This window comes from Lissotriton helveticus, chromosome 9 (assembly GCF_964261635.1).
Source record: "Lissotriton helveticus chromosome 9, aLisHel1.1, whole genome shotgun sequence".
NCBI lineage: Eukaryota > Metazoa > Chordata > Amphibia > Caudata > Salamandridae > Lissotriton > Lissotriton helveticus.
In genome coordinates, this window is record NC_136070.1 from 918,019,160 (window position 1) to 918,032,661 (window position 13,502).

Below are 13,502 nucleotides of genomic sequence, written 5' to 3' on the forward strand. Positions count from 1 at the left end.
CCAAGCCATGCCTTCCCTGGACCGGAAACAAGCCTCCGAGGACCGGTTTCTGGCATTCCAGCCATCTTCAGCCCGGCTTGCTTGAATCCAGTGGCAAAGTGAGCAAGGGACTCACGTCTGAGCATACACTGCCACACTTATTGCGGCCAAAAGCGGTACAAAAGGGGGTGGTGATGGACGGAGCATCTGAATCAATCAAACACTCACACCCAGTCAAAAGATCTGGGTTTAATCCATCACCGTTCTTTAGCCCACTCTGCCACCCCAGTTCAGACATGGCTATATGCAAATCAGTCTGTCCCTGTGCCTCATGGGAACAGTCCAGCCCGAACTGCCAAGCCATGCCTTCCCTGGACCGGAAACAAGCTTCTGAGGACCGGTTTCTGGCATTACCACCCCCTTTTGTACCTCTTTTGGCCGCCATAAGTGTGGCAGGGTATGCTCAGACGTGAGTCCCTTGCTCACTTTGCCACTGGATTCAAGCAAGCCAGGCTGAAGACGGCTGTAATGCCAGAAACCGGTCCTCGGAAGCTTTTTCACTCGAGTTGAACAATTGCTTTGTTCACCTATGCACCTTGACTTCATTAACATGACCCGCCTTACTTTAGAAACCGGTTACCATCAGCGGTATTCCTCACGATAAAGTCCTGAGATAGATTGTGCATGAATAATACAATAGTGGATGGTCGCTCTATCTTCTGGTTTATTTTTTATTTTTTGTTAACTTGGATCTTTAAATACATGCTTTGAATCTACTTATAGGAAATTTCCCCCAATGAAGGCCTGTGTCCCGAAACGCATTGGGATTGAATTCATCTATGAAAAACAAGATTCATGCTTTCTTTATACAAAAAAGTGTATGAGCTGGAACCTTGAAAGTCCTGGAAATAGAATGTAAGGTAGAATATTGTCCTGTGTACATGCTTATACTTGCTGCATTAGGTTGAAGTGCCAGGGGCAGGCTTAGAAGGGCACCATTAAATGCCACTACAAAGGGCTAACATTGAATCTTTGAAGCCCAATTCCCTACTTTGTCACACTGGATAGGGTTTGGTTGAGGATAGTTCTCAATTGAAGTAGATTTCCTTGCAGTGCGCCCAAGGACACTGGGGAAAGAACCTCGCTTGTTAATTTGATGGGAGGAGCTAATGGATAGCAACAGGTGCCTGAGCATGACACTAAGAGGTCTAGAGAAGAAAGCCTAAATCCTCCCTACGAGGGATAGTTTCCCATACAAACAAATCCCTGGGTGTATTCCATACGTTTCCATAGGAAATATAATTTTTGTTTTGTTAATAACTTTGATGCCATTTAACAAATTTTCTTATAAAAGGGCTACTTTTTTACTATTTTGTGCATGGAAAGTTTTGAGGTGATTAGTCAAGCGGAAGCCAAGAAAAAGAGGGGGGGGGGGTTCGCAAAACATGTTTCCCCCCATTTATTTTTCCAAAAGAACTTTAGACACAACTACAGCCGTAACCGCCAAACAGATTAAACAAAATTTTGCAGAAAGCTAGATCTTGGTCCAGAAAGAGTGTTTTGATGTAAATCCATTCAGTAGTTTTGGAAAATGTAAAGTTCACAAAAATTGAATACATCACAGAGCCAAGAGATCTAATCCTCAGATCTGACTGGCTGCCACCACCTCAACCAGGAAGAGGTGGCAGTCATCTTAGGACTCAGAACTCAGCCCTGAGTCCTAGTAAAAAGGTAAAAAGAAGACATGAGGGGGTGGGGCGGGATACCCTGACCCCCTAGGTCTTCTGGTTGGGTCCCAGAGGGCTTGGGGCTAAAAATATATCTTTTTCTTTTTATTGTGGTGCAAGTTCGTGTAGGATCCATGAATCTGCCGAGAAAAAAAAGCGAAAATCCTGCCCATTTCTATTAATTACTACCCCCTCCTACTTGCAGGTGGGCTTTGTACAGGTGCATGTTTCAGTGGGAGGTGGGCCCAAGCCTCCAAGAGGCCCTGGGGATCCCATGCCCGGGGGCTGGTATCCTAATAAAAGGGGAGGTGGGTGCACCGCCCCCGCCTCCCTGAGCCTCCAAGATGCCCCGGGAACCCCAGGTCCAGCACCTTAACTAAAAGAAGAGGGGGCCATATGGCCCCCCTTTCTGAGCCAGGAGAGGCCCTGGTGACCCCATCCCCTAGGGCCGTTATTTTGAGTAAAGGTGAGAGGGGGGGTGCGGCCCCCCTTCCTAAGCCATAGGTCCCGGGGATCCCATCCTCTGGGGCCAGCTCAATGACTTGGGCATGGAAACTACAAAGTTCTCCCACCAGGCAGGAGCACATAGGGTAGGAGAAGAAAATATGTCCCAGCCCATGGTCTCTGTATGGAAATGCTATGAATCACTTCTACCCTATGAGAGCAAAAGAAAACTGCTCCCACGGGGTTGAAGCAATGCTGACTCCTGTGCAGTGGTGGCTGGTGAAGCTTTAAAGTGAAGGGCCGTAAGACCAATAAATGAAATTAGGTGAGTAAGGATAGCAAACAAATAGGGCTTTTCCACTAGGGTTTGGGAGGTTCTCTTCTTAAGAATATTTTATACCTTTGTTAGCAATGGCACATTTTCCAGCACAATATTTAAAAATATGCTAGTAGCTGAACTTGATAATTGGATTGCATTAAAGCAAGAAACCCACAATCCATCCTGTCCTCCTCAGACCAAATTGTGTGATCCTAGGCAATTGCCTTATTTCACTATGCTTCTTTGTCCTTTGTCATCACACTGTGATCCTAGGCAATTAATTTACTTCACCAAATTGGATGATGGACAAAGAGGCACAGTGAAATACAGGAAATTGCCTAGTATCACACAATTTGATCAATTGGGAAGTCGGGACTGATAGAGCATCTTAAAATACTTCAGGATGGGTTCTATGCTGAAACCTGATAGACTACAGTATTGCTCCATCTAGCATTGCAACCTAGACCACATGTAAGGTGCACATGATAAATAACTTGTCTTTCTGTATTTACTGGCACCTTCATCGGGTTGGAAGGGGTGAGAGGCTACCACTTGTAATAAATGCCTCTCCAAGTATACAATCTAATTCACTAAACTGAAACACTTTGCATGTTAAAGAAATGCAGTATTTCTTCATCATGTCAAAGCAATTTGTTTTAGTGCATTAACTTGTTACGTTGGTAGCAGTAGCAATGTATCCATTTAAAATTCACCAGTTCTATTTATCTCAAGTACCTATAACTTGTGCCCTAAGGTAACTTAAGCCCTCGCCATGCACTGCTAATCACCTCACATATTAAATCATTCATGATATCTTCTATGACATCATTGATAATATCACTGCAACATTTGAATGAAATTATTGATGAGAAAACTGTGCATGGTGGGGGTGCGAGATATGGTTACTTTAAGGTAAGAGTTATAGTTACTTTAAGTAACTTTAACTGGTGAATTTCTACGGTTTTTAGAGTGTAAAATGTTACGCTGTTAGTGAACATTTGACCTAACTATTACGTTACTTTAACCTTTGGTCTTTTCAGCAACAAAAAAAAGAGTGAGTGTGTGTGTGTGTGTGTGTTTTTTTTTCTCCAGGTTTATTCACACCGGAAGGGCGGCTGAGACTGCTTGTTGGGATCCCTAATCATTTTATTGGGAGTGCAAGCCTTACCAATATAAAGGAGCTTGGTACTGAACAAAATGTGGTCTGTGCTTCTACCAGGCATGTAATGAATCGCAGTAGAGGCACTAAGAGGAACAAGCTATATATCTCTCTCAAAATAACATGCCTTTAACATCCCACACACTATCATGCACACCTCAATCACAGGTGAGCCTCTTCTCTTAGGGTACAGAGGATGTTTGATCTTTAGACTACACTTGGGTCCAAGACAACCTGTCTACCCCGTGGAACACATTAAATTCAGGAGATTCTGTTCTTAGATCACTAAAATGCAGATTGCTGCCTCATATCCTACATGGGAAAGGCCAGTGGTGACTGGTGATTCTTGTAAGTTGTGGGGTGTAATACTTTCTTGAATTTCAGTAAACGAGCCAGAGTTCTTTCAGAATGGTTTTGTTTTTTGGGGCAGTGGGATCCCTCCCTACCCCCCAAAGAAATAAATAGAAAAAATGGGGTTAAATAGTACTTTCTAATGTATCATCTGTACATAAAATTGCTCAAAAGGCAACAGTATTCAAGTACTTTCAAGGTGTGGCAAGCCAATGAAGCATGACACTCCCCTGTTGGAGTTGACCAAATATGCTTCAAAATATACAGTGGGTGCCCTTCCCCCATGTTATCAATAACCTCTTTTCCACCAGGGACATCTTTTTGTCATGGGTTTCCCCCAAGAAAATGGCCATCTCCATGTGCCTAGAATTAGATACGATAAACCACTGCCAGAATGTTTCCATTGATGTCATTCATATTCTATAGGCGTCATGTCGAAAATTACCCCTAATATATCAGAAACAGCGTTTTCCAATACCTGCGCCTCCACACACCCCTTGTCAAGGATGCACCTTATGTCAATAATTACCTCCAACATGTCAGATACAGCCTCTTGGGATGGTTACTCCACATGTCGAGACCTACCTCCAGTATGTCTTAGAGAGCACCAGACTTGCATGCATAGTACAAACGTATATTCTTGCGCTCACTTATATTAATCACATTTATTCTCACTCAAAATCACTTGCAAACACTCACTGCCTTGGTTTCTCTCTTAGTCCCGCTTGTTCTCACTCACTGACTCTGCCTCACTCCTTGTCACTTACTCATAGTCCTATGTCTCAAACCCATGGTCACTCACAGTCTTACACACCTAGAAGCTCATACTTTCCTCATCACACATTAACATACTACCAGCAACTTGCCCTCATGGACTTCATAGCTCCACATGTTGGTTTCAGCCTCATTTTAATTTTACCTGTAGGGAAGTGCCCTTTTTGGATTGTCACCCACACACTTTTTGCCCCAATTCTGATCGTTAGGACTTTGAAAGTGCACTGGAGCTTGCTGCCCAATCCCCACTGCCAGTGCGCTCTCCCTAAAGACGATGTAAGCAAATTGATACTTCCAACTGGCAAGTACATTAACTCCCTTATAAGTCCCTAGTAAATGGTACCAAGGGTATCCAGGGCATGGGTGTTCAAGAGGGTACCAGGGCCTGAAGCTCTACTTGTGCCACCCTGAGTGACCCAAGTAAACTGATGTCAGCAGGCCTGCCACTGCAGACTGCAGAAACAGTGTAAACTGCTACATCTCGACTTTGCCCTCACCATGAGTAGCCAGGTCGAAGCACAATCTTTAATATAGGTGAGTCACCTCTAAGGTAGGCCTCCTAAGCACAGAAGGCAGGGTGAATTATATTAAAGGTGTGAACATGTAAGTGCAAACGTATATGTCCCTAAGGAAGCCTCTTTCCATTAAGGACTACTGTAAGTGATCAGCGGTCCATAAGATAACATGGGCTGGAACCGGGTCATCCCTGAGGATGCCAGCTCCATTATGGTCCCGCTGAATATGGTCATGTTTGGTATCAAACAACTTGCCTCATCACCTCTGATATGATTCCAATGTCGGGTATGATGTGGCATGCACCCAGGTGGCTACCTTCGAGGTTGCCCACCTGGTTGTCCCAGCCATTCTTGGGCCCTGGCTGTCAGCCTGCAACTGCTACCGCCAAAACAGGAATCTGACCTCCTGCCAGAAAGTGTGAACACTCCCAGGAATCCAAAACAAAGGCCTGCTTGGGAAGGTTAACACCTCTCTCCCTGACAAGATGGCTAATGAAGTGGCACAGCAAGGCGGGAAGATTCAAAGCATGCGCCACTTCTGATATGCATGCAGGCTGACTCCCAAAGGAGGCAGCCACCCTCCCTCCTGACCCTAGGCCTATACGCACCATGGCAGGTGAGAAAATGAGTCAGTCAGCATACACCCCAGAAAGCTACCCACACCCCTACGGTGGGCTACCTGGTCTGTACAGCCAAGGAAGATTTCTGCCATTTTTAGATGTGGCAGAATAGAGGGATCTGGGTAGAAAAGATGACATACCCCTGGATGTGGTCACATCAGGGACAGATTAACCCCTGGGGCTGGTAGCCCATTTGCTAGTTGCACCCAAACCCCTAATGCCCCTAAATATAGGATTTAAGGGGCACCCCCGAAGCCAGAACCTCAGATCTGTGAAGACCTACAATCAAGGACAAAGAAGAGTGACTTTAGGACCTGCACAAAGCAAAGGCACGATAGCCTGTCTCTGTGGCAAACCAACCTGCAACTGCACGAATGAGACTTATTCTTGACCAAAGACCGTCTACCCCAGACAGAGGGACCCCTTTGAGCACCAAAGGCAACTTCAGACTCCCTTGGACTAGTCCCCTGCAGTACACAGGTATAAACATGCTCCCTGAACAAAGGAATCGCTGGTCATTGGGCCCTCCAAGGGATCCCTCAAAAGTAGATGGCCCAGTGCTTTATGGGAAACGTAGTCCTGACCTCCTGTAAGTTTCAGGTGTCTAATGTTTTCCCCTGGACCTCCAGACGTCAAAGTATCATCTAGCTGACCTTACCGCTACCAAGGCTTTTTGGTGATCAGGTCGCCTACCAGCATCTTTACTCGATGCAGCAAAACGAAGGTACCTCGCAGCACCTTCAACCGACCACAGCAGTGAAGCTGTTCTCGATCTTTTGCATCTGTTTCCTCTCCAGCACCGTCGAAGCAGTAAACCCAATACTCCAACCGCTACCGCTTCAGCACTAAGGACAGCTAAGACAACTTTGTACCCGGGCCTCTTGTGCCAGGAATAATGTAACTGATTGTTATGGGTCCCAGTATGAAGCCACATCACCTTATCTCCCATGGGTTTGACGTGGCTCGACCTGAAAGTGATCTATTGTCACTAGTGTTTTTTTTCCCATTGACCGCAATGAAGTTTTACTGTAGTGAATTGCCAAGATTTATTATTGCTTCTAAAATCAATAACTCCAGTTATGCTCATCTGATTGCATTCATTTTGATGTCTAAATTCATATAAAAATCTGCTCTAATTGTATCAACTGGTGCTTGATTTCCTTCAAATCGTGTCAGTTACTTATAGTCCCATGTTGGTACTCTGAAATGCTTAATATGTTCCTCTAGTAAAGTCTGGCTGCTCTGCTACACTACCAGGACTTAACTAAGGATTTATCATTGTGAATAAGACCATCTTTGGGGTATTTAGAGAGTTTTACATAGTGAGGCGTAATTCGCATCACTTCATGATACTACACTTTCCTACAATAACAATAGGGAATGACAGCCTAGTGTTAGCTATTAGTATAATTGTAAAAAAATGTTGACCCTTGCTATGAGAGAGTAGATGAAGTAGTCACAGGTAGTGAGTCTGTCTGGCGGCTGGTCTATAAAGGCACCTGTGCCATTCATCAGACAGACTGTCCACAGTTGGCAAAACCCCACCCTGGTCTCAGTGGCCGGGCATGCCACCCCATTAGTGACATACAGCATTTATCAGCCAAACAGTTAGCTTTAGGGTTATGCATGGCTGTGCCCGGGGCTACCAGTCAAGCAGGCTACCCCCTTCTTTCTCTCCCATGTCATCACAGGGTGGGGTGAGAAGCTTTGTTGACTCCATCACACCATGTGATGAGATAAGAGCCGGAGGTAAAAAGGCAAGTGACTGGAAGCTGAAGCCTGCAAGTGGATGATCATACAGTGTGCAGACCTCAGTTTTCGGTTTCTGGCTCCAGAAACAGATTAGGTAGGAAGCTGTGTATGTGCCCTGTAGGAGGCTCCATCCACAAGTGGTTGATGACAAATCGTGATTAACGCCTTGACCGGGGTGGTTTTTCCGCCGCTGTGCGGGCGTTCTAAAGGGTGGGCGGGGCTGCTTCGGCCGTTGGCAGCACTGGGGAGGGAGTACTTCCGTCGGCCGACGGGAGCACCGAAGGGGTTAATAGGCATTTATTCACTGTTGGTCTAATAAAAGTAGGCAGAAAACAAGTAGGATGGATCCCCAAGGACCCTAAGGGCGAGCTACCACTGGGAAAGCCAAACACTCTCACCACACCAGCAATTTACCAGTCCTGTTAGCAGTTCTGGCGGTGTTTTGGTTTTCTTGCAATATTTAGCAGCAGTGATAATATGCCCATTGTGAAAGAAAACTCAGACTTGAGAGCAGCAAATGACACTCACACATGGAGAGCATAGTTCAGATTCATACATATAAAGACATTTAACCAAACAAGACAACATTTCTCTGTGGGGAGGAAGCATCCTGTTCATTTGGCCCATTCTGAGGGATATAGGATGAGCCACCACACCACCACCTGAGAAGGAGCACTCCTAGTTCTAAAATTACTATGACTAACTCTTAAAAACTCAATCCCTTCCTCTGGACACTTTCTCCTCTACGGGGACTCACCAATCTCCGAGGCATGTGCCACTAAAGTTTGCACGACTGCCACCTGAAGCTGCAGCTGTCGCTCCGCAATCCCAGTCAATTTCTCGTTGACCTCCAGATTGCGAAAGAGGTTGGGGGCAAACACCACTGCCAGGTTTGGCAAATCCATCTTGTTCTCGTCGCATCTGAAGTCAAAATAAAATAAAATGGGCTTTAAGAGGTGCAAGTAGTGTGAAGTTAGAAAAAGAAAACTTACATGCAACCCCAACAGCAAAAGCACCCTTTTAGGTTATGAAAGTGTTACGTTTGAGATTAAATATCACGATAAGCCTAATTTAAAGCATTTGTTTCAGGAGGCAAAAAGCAATGATTGACCAAAAAGAAAAACGTAGCGGAAATGACATTGGGCACCATTTGACACTTCCTCCTCGTAACATCAGAGTGGAACCTTTGTCTAGCCTTTGACTATTCGACTATTTCCTGTTGAATGGGTGAAATCTACAGAAAATGAACCTCGCTCTGAAACTGCCCTGCTTAATTTCAGAGATGATGTTTAGTTAGCAAGTTCAGGGCCAGGGGTACCTGAGAGCAAAACAAAGGCTATTTGGTGTCCACAGAGAGGAACTGGGAGGCCAGTCTCATCAGTCACTGTGCATGGAGGCTGATAATGACAGATAAAATCATCAGGCCCACAAATCTGCCTATTTACCCCATTGCAAATCTTACAAGTTCTACTTAATCAGCAGGCATACACTAGGCTCCACCCCGCGTGATAGCCAATGTTCTTATTCCCCTTTTTAAATCCTACGCCTTTAGAAATTCCAATTTGTTTGCACCCTCAACTTTTACATATACCACATTTTTACCACAGAATGTCTGGATTTCCCTTCCTTTTTAGGTCGGGCCTGGGCAGCACATGCGTTGCTCTGTGAGGCATGCTGTATTCAGGTATGGACTTGAAGCTCTGCCCATTTTCCGCCCATCTTTTTATTTGGTTCCTGGTTCCTGGTTTATGTGGCTGAATGCCTTTTATTTATGTGCACTTTGTACTTATAGTCGTTATTTGCAGGTTTTTAAAACATAAGTAAAAGGCATTGTCATTTTTAATGCCAACAGCTCAAAATCTCACAAATGTGAGACCTATTGCATTGCAAATGCTTGTTGAATAGGCCTACAGTGCCAATTCCAAGCAGGGAAAAGTCTGAACCCGTTAATGGCTACCTTTTAATCTCATAGGCTGATTGTCTTTCTAAAAGTTTTAGAAGGACACTAGACTGGAGATAGAACCCAAGCAAAGTCTCATTCTTCAACCACCTAGCTTACCAATGCACATATATCAGTCACTTTACAGGTCATGAGGATCAAAGCAGAGCTCTGACAGTGTGCAAGTACTCCTTATACACTTGTGATATTGTAGCCCCACTGTAGGAGAGTAGGGTCTGCTATCCTATGGTCACCCCAATTTTTGCTTTTTGCTTCACTGGTATTCGACTTAATGTGGCTATGGGCCTGCTAATCAGACCCACAGCCTGCTGTTCTCTCTCTAAATTCACAGACATGTACTAGAGGTACATAACCAATTTGGTACTGGACACCTTATCAGTCCCTGTACAGTGCACTATAGGTGCCCAGGGCATAGATGCATCCAAGGCCACCAGGGGCTGCAGCATATCTTTTGCCACCCCTGACTGGTCACTTAAATCGACACAACTGACTGATCACTCAGTTGGGGCAAGGTGGTGTACTCACCCCTTGCTTAGATATAGTATACCTATGTCTAAACCGATATCTGGACACATATGCACCTATAAGTCACTCCTATGGCAGGCCTTTACAATCCTGGAGGCAGAGTGCTTGGTTTTATGTTAGATGGTGCTCTAGCATGAGCTGAGCCTGTCTGCAGTGTTCGGAACCATTTCCTTACTGCTGTTCCAGTGATACTGCCATACCATATACTCTTAAGTGCATTATAATCCTCGCGGTTAATGCTAACTTTGGTTTGGCTTTATCAAAACATGTCGTGTTTGGTGTCATACACTTTGGAATACTACCCCCTCACCAGTTCTGGCGACGGGGGTAGCATTCCACCCTTCTAGAGGGAGAAGACATGTTACTTTACTTAAAACGCGGTTAATCCTAACCAGAGCCTCAGCATCACAAAATGGATGCTGCTGCCCCGACACAAGTCTGACTTCCTGCTGCTGACCAAAACTTGGCAGGGGAGGCCTGGACAAAGGGTTTCCTGTCACAGGGAGGTGCTACACCACCCCAGACAGGAGATAGTGGATCGGAGCAGGGAGGAATGAAAGAAACTAGACACTGCCTGGGGCACACAAGGTGCCCCATGCAAAATCCAGTCAAACCGGTTCTGGGGCACTCCAGCCCCAGCTCTGGCACGAAACTGGACAAAGGGAAAGGGGTGTAACCACCCCCTTCCTGGGTCCCACCCATAGGAGGGACCTAGCAGGTAATCCAGCCCCTTGATTTGGAATAAAGGTAGGAGCTGTGCTGATGCACATCAGATTATCCTGACTGAAACTTATGAAACGAAACTCTGGACCCTTCGACATCCCACTCGACGTGGAAGACTGAAGAATCTCCCTTGTGGTCAAGGAGTGACCACCCTGTGCAAACAGGCACCATCCAGCTTGTCACGGTTTGCTTTGTTGCAGTTCCCGCCGGAACTCGAGCAACAGAGATCAACAAGACCCAGCGTTCCTGCCTTCCAACAGCCTGATCCACAGTCCCTGCAAAGCTGAGACCCGTGGAGGCGACCTGAAGCGTGGGGCCAGCCATCTTGGAAAAACAACGAAGTGCTGACCGTGCAGCATCCTAGGCTCCCTCGAAGCTGTGCATTGGAGTTTGAGAAGCTCTAGCCCCGAGCTGCTTTTGCACCGAAGCATCACCCCTCCACACTCATCGAGTGCTGCGTGGGGCCTTTCTGCATTTTCCTGCTTGACGCGTTGGTCCGGTCGCTTGCCCGTTGGCTAGTGGCCCCAGTACCGATGAACCTTTAAATTTGTTCTGCTAGTCTGGTTGCTCCAGACTGGCCCTCGCTCCCCTGAAAAGGATCACCCGCTCTGACCTTGCTGGTACGAGTAAAAAGCAATCTTCGAAACCTGCGTGGGTTGCATTTGCCAAAGCCTGTTGACTCCGATCCGGAAGCCGACACCGCCGACAGCGAGAGCCTTTGTGGGTCAGCTCGTGATTTACTCCAGGACATCCTCGGTGCCCCAGAGTCCATGTGGCAGCGGAGACAAGCTTCACGACAACCACCTGATTGCGCCCGACATTGCCTGGTTCCTTCCTGGTTCCTTCCTGGTCACGGGTTAGTGACCCAGACTCTGTCCTCTCTGCTTTCAGGTACCCTTCAACTTCGATCCACCCTTGGATCCAACCGGACTCTTCTCTACTGGCCGCCTGCAGCATCTTTATCTCCAGGCACCCTAGATCTACACGACGAAACCCGACACGCTTTTGCACCTGTGCACCCGCTTCCTGTGGGTGAGTTAACTCTTGAACGCCGGTGCTCCTGTAGTGGTTTACACCTCTAGTGTCTAAGTCTAAAGTTTTGTCCTTCTAGTCCAGTCGGAAGACTCTTAAAACTGTAACTCGATGACTTTTACGCACCATTGACTTTTCATTGGTGCATGCGTGTGCTTTTAGCGCTGCACCAGATTCCCGAGGGCTACTCCCGTCCTAACTGCTGTTAGTCCAGTGTAGTCCCAGCGATTCCCAAGGCCCTAGGCCTTACCACTGATCGAATAGTGATACTTATACCACTTTTTTGATATATGGTTTGAGTGGCCACCGGCCTAATCCATAATTGTGCAACTTTCATATGTTATACTGTGCTTTTGTTTAAACGCTTGTGCTTCTATACTCAGAGTACAGGGGATTATTCTGAGAACAAATACATATATTTTTATAATATAGAACTTGTGTGGTGTCCTTTCATTTGATATTACAGGATTGCATATGGTAAAAAAGCTGGCTTCACATGCCCTCTTGAGTTAAGCCTTTAGGCTGCTTAGTCCATGCTACCTCTAGGATAGCTGGTCTTTAAGGTTGACTTACAACCATCACCATAAGGGATTGTTTGGACTGATATAAGGTGCCCCCAGAATTGGTGACATCATACATCAGGCCAACTTCTCACGCCCACCTCACCTGGAAGCCACCGTCTGAAGAAACTTGCAGAAATAGCGTAGTGTGTGGGTGTTGAGAGGGGGCATCAGACAGGTGATCAGGACTGTGTTGGGTCCTCTTTCATCTTCTGCTAACTGCTGAATACGACACAAGGGCTCCTGCAGTTGTGCGGAGATGAGTGGGTCAGGCAGGTCCCGGAGGAACTGTTTCAGGAGGGAGGACACATCACAGGGTAGAGCGGAGTCCCAGCACCTTTCTCCAGCCTCCAGTTTTGCCTGAAAAAACATGAGAAGCACAATAGAAAAGCCTAAAGATGGAAGAGGCAAGAAAACAACAGTATAAAGCATGAAAAGAGAAATCAGCATAATAAGGAAGAGGAACATCAACAGTTAAGTGAAATGGGGAAGGAGGTAGGAGTTAACGTGAGCAAAGTTGTGACTGACAAAGGAAAGCAGAATGCACAGATAGTGGAACAACAAATGGGCCAAACCAATACTTCACAGAATACTCCTCCAAACCCTACTTGCCCCACCTCCCTAACCCCAAACTTATGCTTCGAGAAACCGAGACCATCGACCAGGCTAGGCCAATACCCAGCTCCATGATTATGCAATGCAAGTGTGGAATAACAGTGAGTAAGTCATCAGGGGAACTGCTTAGCAAAGGGTGAATTGAATGTCCAATGGTTTGTAGTACACAATAAAACCGATAGTCAAATTTTTAAACTGTGATCATGTTTTACAATAAAAGCAAGGTGTTGCATTCGCCTGTCTATCCTTGTTTTCCCCTTCCCTGCGCCCCTCCTTTGCCTGGAACATGGAACTCTGTACCTGCGTTGTACAATTTATGTTCCAGAGTTCTCTTAGGGGACAGTTATTGCCTCAACTTTGTTTGATATAGTTGTACTGTGCCTCTTCAAGAATAAACCTCTCATTTTACTTACTTTCTGGAGCCCCGTTCTTACAAATTTTGCGACG

The 13,502-nt window shown here is 46.0% G+C and overlaps 1 protein-coding gene across 3 annotated transcripts in view; it reads right to left on the reverse strand.

Annotated features, from left to right (window-relative positions):
• LOC144783056 (uncharacterized) overlaps nt 1-13,502 on the reverse strand; it is a 690,025-nt gene that overhangs the window by 447,919 nt on the left and 228,604 nt on the right. For all 3 annotated transcript variants that reach the window (XM_078662228.1, XM_078662229.1, XM_078662227.1), the window contains exons 5-6: nt 12,547-12,800; nt 8,398-8,561 (exon numbers count right to left, since the gene is read on the reverse strand). In XM_078662228.1, coding sequence (XP_078518354.1) covers nt 8,398-8,561; nt 12,547-12,800 — 418 coding nt within the window. The remainder of the gene's footprint in view (nt 1-8,397; nt 8,562-12,546; nt 12,801-13,502) is intronic.